The 10,036-nt window shown below is 37.1% G+C and overlaps 1 protein-coding gene across 1 annotated transcript; it reads right to left on the reverse strand.

Annotated features, from left to right (window-relative positions):
* Positions 1–1,033: 1,033 nt before the first annotated feature.
* On the reverse strand, positions 1,034–7,963 carry LOC111021991 (uncharacterized). The gene is made up of 15 exons (XM_022299137.2): positions 7,804–7,963; positions 7,334–7,508; positions 7,153–7,204; positions 7,031–7,070; positions 6,265–6,318; positions 5,933–6,045; positions 5,776–5,841; positions 5,550–5,692; positions 5,278–5,338; positions 5,107–5,165; positions 4,343–4,447; positions 3,718–3,793; positions 2,418–2,530; positions 1,971–2,030; positions 1,034–1,462 (listed from the first exon to the last, which is right to left on the reverse strand). Exons 1-15 carry the CDS (start codon positions 7,952–7,954, stop codon positions 1,357–1,359), a joined length of 1,374 nt encoding a protein of 457 aa, XP_022154829.1. The 5' UTR covers positions 7,955–7,963; the 3' UTR covers positions 1,034–1,356.
* Between the last annotated feature and the right edge of the window lie 2,073 nt (positions 7,964–10,036).

Below are 10,036 nucleotides of genomic sequence, written 5' to 3' on the forward strand. Positions count from 1 at the left end.
AAAAAAAAAGGTTGAAATAATAAATTAAAAAATGAATTATTTGTCAATTCAAGTTCAACTTAAAATATATGTATGTATGATTAGTTCAATTTGGATAGGAGAGAGGCCCCTCAACGATGTTTTTCCTTATTTGTTTAATATCTCCACTCATTTGTTTAATATTTCCACTAAAAAGGAGCCCAGAATTGCTGCTTGCTGGAATGGTAGTGAGAATGATTGGGATTTGGGCTTCCGATGAGGTCCTTTTATTGGGAAGTTGATAGCTGGATCAACCTTATTCATATTATTAAATGTGGTGAGACTTGGGGAGGAGAGGATCGTGTTGTATGGGCACTAAGAAAAGGATCGCTTCTCTCCGCAAATTGCAATTAAATTGTTTATTGTAGTTGCTGATGTGACAAATTAAATTAATTCATATCGGACATATATCATTTACTTAATATAATTTGTCACATCAACAACTACAATAAACAATGTAATTGCAATTTGTCACGTTATTTTAATATTAGTTAATTAACAGTAAAAAAAAGACCATTTATAACTATTTCTCAAATTTCAGAGATAAAAAATGTTCATTTTAAAACTTCAGGGACCAAGTTGACACCTACTTTAAACCTCAAAGGTCAAAAATATTCATTTTAAAACTTCAGGAACCAATTAGACACTTACCTCAAACCTTAGGAACCAAAAATATTCATTTTGAAATTTCATAGACCAAATAAACACCCACCTCAAACCTCAGAGACCAAAAATATATTTTGTCCATAATTTTTTTAGTTGAAAATGTATAACTTAATCAATTGAACTACCTTGATGAATCAACTGATGTTTATACTTCTAGTCTATAAATTAAACTTTTAACTTAATTTGATCATTAAAAAAATTCCAACATCTTTCTAAAATATTTAAATAAATAATTGTCAATTTAACTTTATCTTTTTCTCTATTTCAACGTATGAGTGAGAATTCTATCTTCTCACTTTTTTTTATCCAAGTTATAATGCCGAAGTTATAATGTATTGACCAGTTGAACTAGATTCAAATTCGCAACTTATTCCATTCTCAATACTCCTTTGATGGGAGGTCTTGAAAATTAATACAAATCCCAACAAGTAACCCATGTTTCGTAATAAAAAGAATAAATACAAAACAACAAAAGATGATCGAATCCTCAAATTGAACACATCCAATTAAGAACGAGAGAGTAGCACATGATTTTCCCAGTCCACCACGTTCTCCAACTCCAACGCAGGATCAAATAAATCCTCATAAATACATCTTGATCTGAAGCTATAGGAACTACGAGGGAAGGTTAAAGAGAAGGAACAAGTTGAGTTGCTTTGAACTCTTGACGTCTCAGAAAATGAAATCACTAATGGAAATGGACTTATCTTTTTGAGCATTCCTATTGATGATATAGGCGTTGTCCTCAACATCCGCGTTGAAACAGTTCATCCGATGCCTAGCATTGCAGCAACACATAAGCGATATTAGTCGAGCTCTGTCCAGATAGTTCAAATCCTCCTATAAGTTCAGAAACTTTGGTTTTTTGTTTGGTTTGAAAATAATGAAGATTTAACTAAAGAGAGAAACATAATTTTTTTTTTAAATGAGAAATCGAGCCTTAATCAAGAGAAATGAAAGAATATAGAAGGACATACAAAAAAAACAGTCCGACAAAAGAATAACACCTAATTAATAATTACAAGAAACCTTAGAAACTGATCCCACGTAAAAGTATTAAATCTAATAATTGAGAGTAAATGTAGAGGAAAATGCCTTTTAAATTAAGTTTCAAGTAAATGAAGAGACAAACATGATTCATTACTGGGACGGTTTGAAGAATACTGATCAATTGGAACACCGGATGACTCTAATAGATTGGACTAGAGAAGTGGAGAGCGTATGACAAGAAAATGAAGCTTTAAGAAAGTGATAAAGAAAAAAAAAACAAAACTTGGGATATGTACCACGTGAAGTGATCTTCGCAGCAAATGGAACCTGATATGATTGAGAGTCCAACTCCCTTCCTGCGTTCAGATATGCAATCAAATAGAAAAATGAGACAAAACAATGGATACAGAACTCCAAGTTTAGAAAAGCGAAGAAGGAAATAGTAGATTAAATTTTAAATGTTATTTTCCCATGAGAGAGTTTTACCACTTTCAATTTGGAAGTAAGATGATAATTAAGTTGGTGGGAGAGGGGTCTGTCAATTGTCAAGAACTCTTGCAAGAGCACTGATTTATTCTTTATAAGCTAAGAATTGGTATCTACTTCTACAAATTTTCGGAACAAAAAATAACTTACTGTAGTAATACATACATATCTTCCCAAGTGATCTCAACTTAATCTCAAAACCTCTTAATTTTTTTTGAGGGTCTTAATCTACAATATAGCACATGCCACATACTTACCAAGTTGCAGTATACATATCATAGAACTTGTCGAAAGCTTTATTGAAACAGTAATGACACACCAGAAGATCCTTAATGTCAGTCACCTTGCATGTTGATTTGCAACATTTTACCTATGCCGACCATGATTTAGCATCAGTTAAGATGATAGTTAAAATGATCACTAAAATGACAGGTGTGATGGCTTTTATTGCATGCAGAAGTGATTATCACACAGGTGAAGCCACATTTAAAATAGATGAAAAGTCACTCAAAGCATGGGAGAGAAACAATTTGCCTTAAAACACTACAGACAATAGAGATAAATAACATGATGGAATTAAGGATGCCAATAAGAGAGTGCATACTAATCATAAATAAGTTAATTCTTCCTCGATTCAGAATTGAGGCTCAGTCCCAACCCTGTAATTTTAATTTACTATTGTGTCATTTCTACCAGCCTGCTTAGTGATAGAGCCACCCTCCTTGAAGTCAGCAAGGAAGGCACCCCAACTCCCTATCAACCGACACGTTAGTATATTTTTTCTTTATGCAAACAGTCTCAATAATTTTCAATTGATTTTGCTCTTTTTATCTTAAGAGTCATTGTAAGTGAATTTAAGAGAGTGAAATGAAAGGACTATTTTACATCATTTTGGGGATCTTTAGCCTCAGAAACCTAAATGAATGTCATTCCATAAATATCATACGAAGACTAGTTCAAGAACTAATATACTGTTGAAAGAAGTTGAGAATAAATACTTTTTTATCAACTAATGAGTAAAATGAAATGATTTGCCCATAGGTTTTTATCAACTAATGGGTAAATTAAGTGATTTGCCCCAAAAATAAGGAAATACTTGTTTTCACGTATATGCAATCTCTAAGCAAAGTTAACTCACAGACTGCCTCCTCAACCTTGAATAGTATGAAAACTTGGTAAGAGAGAAGCTAGATGAGAAAAATGACAGCCCAGACCAGTTCCTAACAATAATGGAATCAAATGCCTGTTTTTATAAATCATCTTTGAACCTTATCCTTGACCAAACCGGATTTAGCCAAGGCCAGAAAACTTGTCACCCTTTGACAAAAGGAATATAAGATCTAAAGTTTACGACCATCAAAAAAGAAACCCAAGGATCTAAGTTCCTTCCAAATACTACAGAAAAAATACACTTTTAAAGTGTACAGCTAGAAGTATTACCATAGATGGTAATTTAATCTCATCTACGGTCAAGTAGAACTTATCAATGCAAACCTATTAGGCTATTACAACAGTATACACAACAAACAGAAGATATGGACTGCCTTATACACTTACAAGACGTTTGAGTTTATGCGAGTAATATAATCCATGAGTTGGGTGTGCGTGGATATGCTCATTTAAATGACCTGCACTGTAAACAAAGAAACTTCCAAATCAATTTCTGAGCGTTAAAACACACACATGAAATACTAGTGAGAGGCATTAGAAGAAAGAAGTTTACCAGTCATTTTAAAAAAATAATTCACCAATAATACAAAATAACCTTCGTTACATTATTCTTTTGAAAATAGTTTCACTCTAACTACTAGGTATGTCTACTTCTGAAAATTTTAAAAAAATAACATTTAAATACTATTGAAATGATTTTCTTTTTTTTTCCTTAAATACCACGAGTATCCAGCCAACCTACATGAAAACTGTGGCAGTCAAAACCTTGAATTGATGACTATATGCACATGCAAATGAATCCCGGATTTGAATCTTGGATTTTTAAGACATTAAATTCCCACTATAATGCTTTCTGGTACTCATTATTATTTTTTTGTAAGAAAATTCTTTAACCAAATTAAGTCCAGTTTATGGAGAAGAAAAAATCTAGAGACATAAGACCGAAATATGATCTAAGTAGAACCCATCCTAAACATACAAACAAAGAGAAGGGATGCATGGAAGTGCTTGCCTGTCACAGTAAACACTGCTACAATCAAGACATGTCGCCAAACTAAATGAACAGCTGCATTCGTTGCACAATTCCGTTGACAAATTTTTTCCTATCTGGTAACATCTGTGCAGACACAAAGCATGCAAAGCACACCAATTTCATGTTAGTGGCATCTTTACTTTTACATTAATATGTGAGTTATCGATCCATCTTACATCTGTTAAGAACAATCAAGGAAATCTATTTCGGAGATTTGAATATCAGATATTCTTTAACAAACAATCCACACAACCATTGCAAATCCTGCCAGTTTATCTATTAGTCTTTTTCAGACAAAATTCTGCTTACAACTATAAATTACTCTAAATCTTAAATCTTGGCTCGTTGCTGCCTCCACGCCTCCACCTCATGACCACATAGAGTGTAACTAACTATCAAGAGTTCAAGAAAGTGGAGGTGACATTTATTTAGATAAATTCCTGACTCAACGTGGGAAATAGAATACAGTTATTATTTCCTTTTTTAATAACACAAAAATATTGTGCTTTATGAGAAAGGAAACTAAAAAAATAGTAAATAATTATAATTCCTGGAAAAATGAATTGTATAAATTTCAACATGTCATACAACTTGTTGACACACTGGTTTATTACCTCTCGTGGCATGATAACAAATGCATTTACCATCAAATTGTAGGCATTTTCTAACGTATTAAAACTAAAGACTAGCCGTGATGAGAATTTGTAAAAGCATAAAATATGGACAATTAGCATGTTCCTGACCTTTTGTACAGTCCAAGGAGATCACCGGGTATAATATTGTAAGTCTTTTGTTGCATTACCTGGACAGACAAGCAAGTCAAAGTCATTAGTCAAGCATTACTAACCATAGCAAATCTAGGACCCAAAATGATCTGGAGATTCAATTATTCTATATGAATTACTATGGTGAACCTGGTTACTGGTTTTAACCAAACAATCTTCAGCAAGGTGTCCTGGCTTCTGACATTTCCAGCTGTGATTAGAAGTGCAAAGGTTAAGGGTGACCACCCAGAATGAACTAGAAAACCATGTAATACAAAAAAAGATAATTGAAACACTTGTACTCCATATCAGAAACACTTGTACTAAATATCAGAAACATTTATGTCAACTTCCTATAACAATAATATTTGATATTCCCAAATAATGATCATAATTACAAAAGATATGGAAGAGAAATTTACCATTCATAAGTACAAAGATTGGATTTCTTTTTGGACCAGCGATGGTTCTTATAATCCCAGGTGTCCTCCTCAAACTCTGGGGAAGGCAAGATATGCTTAGTTTCTGGTAATGCAACATCTTTCACTTCACTGTTTGAAGACTCCTGAAAAGAAAGGGAAAGAAGGATCAGAATCATTATATACAATATCATCATTTATCATCATATATAAGGGTAGGCAAAAATACCTCCCTCCGTTTAAGAATTTCCAAAAGCTTCAATTTGCACTCCATGCTGCAGATGTCATCATTTGTCTATCAAAATGATCATGCATAATGACTGAGGATGGGCTAAATCAATAGTTTAATGTGAGTGAAATCATTGAATGAATTGTTCTCATCTCACTTCATTGCATATGTATTCTCCATATCTACCACATACTACACAAACAGGTTCTCCTGCAATGGCGAAGCATTGCTCGTTTTTGCTCTTAATTTCCTCAAATTCATTCAAGGGACCTAAGAAACAGTGAAATTAGATACCAAAATCAACGACTGACTAGTTGTGCCAATATGCAGATTGCAGATTTAAATGTATTAAATATGAACTTTGGAAAATTAAAAATCAAGATTAAAGTTTATTGATGCTAAGCCACTTGACACTATTACCATGATAACAATAACCTATGCAACGAAAGAGAAATTATTTAAAAGTGATAGTTGAGTCCAAGAACAAACTGGAATTTTGATGATCTTGCTTTACTGCACTTTCTGAAGACGTGCTCTCATCACCTAATGAACATGTAAAAATGAAATGAAAATGATTCCCATGATAATGAATCAATAACAAATATCAGATGCACAGGAAGTTGATTATCAAAAACTTTCCATCCATATAAATAGTTAGAATGCATATCATGTTGAAATTTGCAAACGATTAAATATTTTCCCATAAAAATATATTATGTGAAACATTGAAAAAATAAAAAAGCAAAATTGAACAAAGCAACATTGGATAGCTGAATCGATCCTATGTCTTCTTCCAAATACGAGAGGGGATTAATAGTCCACCATATCAGCAAATAATGAGTAGAATCGTTCAAACAAGAAACATTATCCAATGTATGAGTATAACAATAAAATAAAGAAATATGGGTATTCAAATTTCGGATTCAGATAAAGTTAATCTTTTGAAGGTGGTCTCTTAGAATGAGAAGTACAATATTTCACGAGAACGTGTCTAATCCATGAGTATAACATAAGCTTTTTGAAACATCAAAAGGACCCATTCACGATGATGGATGCTACTTTATATGCCAGATGGAAGCTTAATCCTTCAAAAATCATGAACAACAAGAAATAAGTTCCATTTAGGTCCAGTCACGGTACGAATTTCTGGAAACATACGAAGACAACATCAAAAAGTAGAAATAACAAACCCCAGTAATCCTATACAACGTATGATCGAGTAAAGAACTATAACAATAATGCCCTGAAAGCTTACTTTCATATCCTACCAAGTTCAAGCCCGAGCTGGAAGTTCCCTGCCATAGAAACAAAAATTTCAAGTGGCATTCGTAGGTAAGTTCTCTTCTCTATGAACTAAAACCCAGAAAATTCAATTACCAAAACATCTTCCATAAGGATCTCGTAAGGTTGAGATTTATTTGCTTCTTTTCTGTCAGCATTGAAGAGATTTGGCATTAAATTCCGTTTCAATAGCATGATTATACACTAACAATCAGCTACAAGAAAAACTTCCATGCCTTGAAAAATTGGAAATCAAGAATTAAACATTTCAGCGTACCTTCTCCTCTCAATATAATCTTGATGTGACATAGGTCCGTCACTGTACCCAACATCATATTTTGGATTACTTGACAATTCTGGCTCCCGGTGGCGTTTCCGGTTCTCATTCTTCTTCACGACGGGAGGTGGTTGTTCTTCGGTCAGAGGAGCATTACCGGTAGCAATATTATATGCTGGCGAAATTTTTAAAAAAGAAAACAATCTCAGCAATCCGAAAAGTAGCATAAACATGCTTGACGATCAAATAATAAACCAACAGATAAAGCTGCACCAAGTTCTCCACTCTAATCGTTATGTTACATATGCTGGAAGCAAAAATTCTCATCCGAATTACAAGTTTATTCTTCCATTAGACAAATTAAAGAGGTAGCTTGATGCCATATTATCCACTGAGTTGATTCTTCCGGCGTTTTCTCAGACATCCAAACAAAATTTCGGGGAGAAAGTAAACTGAATAAGAATTATCACCTCTTAGGTTCTGAAGAGCGGAGGAGAGATTCAAATCCTTCTTGTAGGAGATGGAAGGATTCTTGTAGAAATTTGTTCTACTGCCCATTTTTCTTCTCTCGTTTTCCCGCTGCTCAGATTTCAGCCCTTTTGGTTGAGCTTGCAAGAGCATCAACCGGTATATTATTCCGATATGTCGTACTTAAAGATTAGAAAAAAAAAAAAGAAAAAAAAATTTCGATGTGTCGATAATCTATATATTAAGGGTTATTTTTCTTTTTCTTTTCTTCCGACGAAATATTAGGTGGTATGAAATCGGTGTGGAAGGTCCATAATGCAACAAGGATTGAACCTTTAGGAATGATTCTGATCAAATCAATGGCAGAAAAAAGTAGGGTGATTCATTTCGGCCTTTGGACCTTCGACAATTTGGTTCCGACGACTACAGACCAACCACTTGATATGAACTTTGATTTGGGAAGACCTGGGTCAATCGGAATTGTCTCACCAGCGGCCGGCGGGAATTGCGGCTAATTCATCAATAACGCAATCTGTTGAGTACGAATTCTGGCCTGCGAAGCGTCATACTCGAAGAGGTGAGTTGAATTAACGTGCAAGCGAAATATAGGAATAGACTCCAAAACGCCTAGGTCGACTGTTAGGGTAGGACCTGCGAGGCTAAGCCAACCTTAAGCGAAGTCCATAACGTTGTCTCTTTCGAACCCGACAACACGCCGCATTTTTAGGATGTGTCAGAGTTCCTGTCGGGTCCAGTTTCTATAAATAGAAACCCTTGCCTTGCATGGTACACAATCCTAGATAAAATCGACAAGTTAGCTCGGACTAGAACTAACTTGCTCGTCGGAGTACTAACTTTGTTTTGCAGGTCTCGTGAGTGGTCTGGGAAGGTGTTAGACAGCGGCCAATAGCTCATCATGTACGTTCTGATCTACTACCTGTCCGAGCTTAGCGATTTCGGACTCAAACATTTGGCGCCGTCTATGGGGACGACATATTTGGAAGACAGTCTCTCTTTTGCAATCTGAGCTAATGGCCCAAACCCGCTCTCAGCAGTCACGGTCCCAGCTTTCGCCGATCCACTCTCCATGGAGGCATGCCGCCACATCCCATGCCCATCCTCGCCGCACGTACTCGTAGGTGGCTGGAACTCTTGTCGTCGAGTGACAGCCTCAGTCAGGGGTTGTCAAGGATAATGGAGGTCGGCCCGCCACATCCGATCCATAGCAACCCGGGACTTCCACCTCACCTCAGATCAGTTTCCGCCGCTGCAGCCTCAGAGGAATGGGTTGCTGCCCCGTGTTCCTCGTCTCCGTAGCTGGGGGAACACGGGTGTGCGTTCCGGGGCAAGCGCCGATGCGGGCGTGGACCCTGTCGTGGTAGCTAACGTGATCGTCGAGCTTACAGAAGTCAAGGCGCAGCTCGAAGCAGTCGAGAGGGGCAGCAAGGTGTCCGATTCTTCCGTCTCCAGAGATCCCGCCCGAGGAAAGGGACCAATGCATCTGACCCAAAGAATAGAGTATCAGTTCCGACCTTGTAGGGAGGCTCGAGCTAGAGCACCCTCGCAAAGGCCACAGCGCCTGGGGACGGGCGATGCCCAGGAGCGGTACGAAGCCACCCGTAGCAGGGCCACCAGGTGGAGGGCCAAAGCCCGAAGATCCGGCCAATCTGGACCCATCAGGCATCGATCGACAGCTACAACACCCATCAGGGCCGAGGTAAGGGGCCACCGAGACGACGAGAGGTGGCACCCGAGCATCAGGAGTACCAAGTCGACTTACGGCAAGAGAGAAGCTCGGAGGTCGACGATCGAGAGAGGTCCTCCCAGTGCGATCACTCATTTCGATCCGAGGTGGACCTCATCCGGAACTAGTTTTAGAAGGAGATAGAAGATCTCAAGCGACAGTGTAGGCCTGTGGATCCGCATCGTGTGGTCGAGTAAGAGGAGCCACCTTTCTTCCAAGCAATCATGGATGCGCCTATCCCGCCGAGGTTCAAGGCTCCGGTCATGAGCTCCTATGACGGGTCTGGCGATTTCATCTCGTACGTGGAGGTGTTCGAGGGAAAGATGGATTTTTTTGCCGCAACTGACGCTATAAAGTGTCGGGCATTCCAAATAGCTTTTGAAGGCTCAGCAAGGTTATGGTATCGACAGTTGAAGCTCAGGTCCATTGACAGTTATCAACAGCTGAAAAGGTTGTTCATCAATCAGTTCTCAGCTCGACAATTGTTGAAG

The sequence above is a fragment of the Momordica charantia genome (assembly GCF_013281855.1).
Source record: "Momordica charantia cultivar OHB3-1 chromosome 6 unlocalized genomic scaffold, Mcharantia_2.0 BLBB01000006.1, whole genome shotgun sequence".
NCBI lineage: Eukaryota > Viridiplantae > Streptophyta > Magnoliopsida > Cucurbitales > Cucurbitaceae > Momordica > Momordica charantia.

Excerpts from the sequence above, each read along its gene's own strand:
- LOC111021991 (XM_022299137.2), bottom strand. The coding sequence starts at position 7,954 with ATGCTCTTGCAAGCTCAACCAAAAGGGCTGAAATCTGAGCAGCGGGAA. Across the intron at positions 7,071-7,152 it reads TCCTTATGGAAGATGTTTTG|GGAACTTCCAGCTCGGGCTT; the intron begins GTAATTGAATTT and ends TTTCTATGGCAG. Across the intron at positions 3,794-4,342 it reads AGCAGTGTTTACTGTGACAG|TGCAGGTCATTTAAATGAGC; the intron begins GCAAGCACTTCC and ends CTTTGTTTACAG.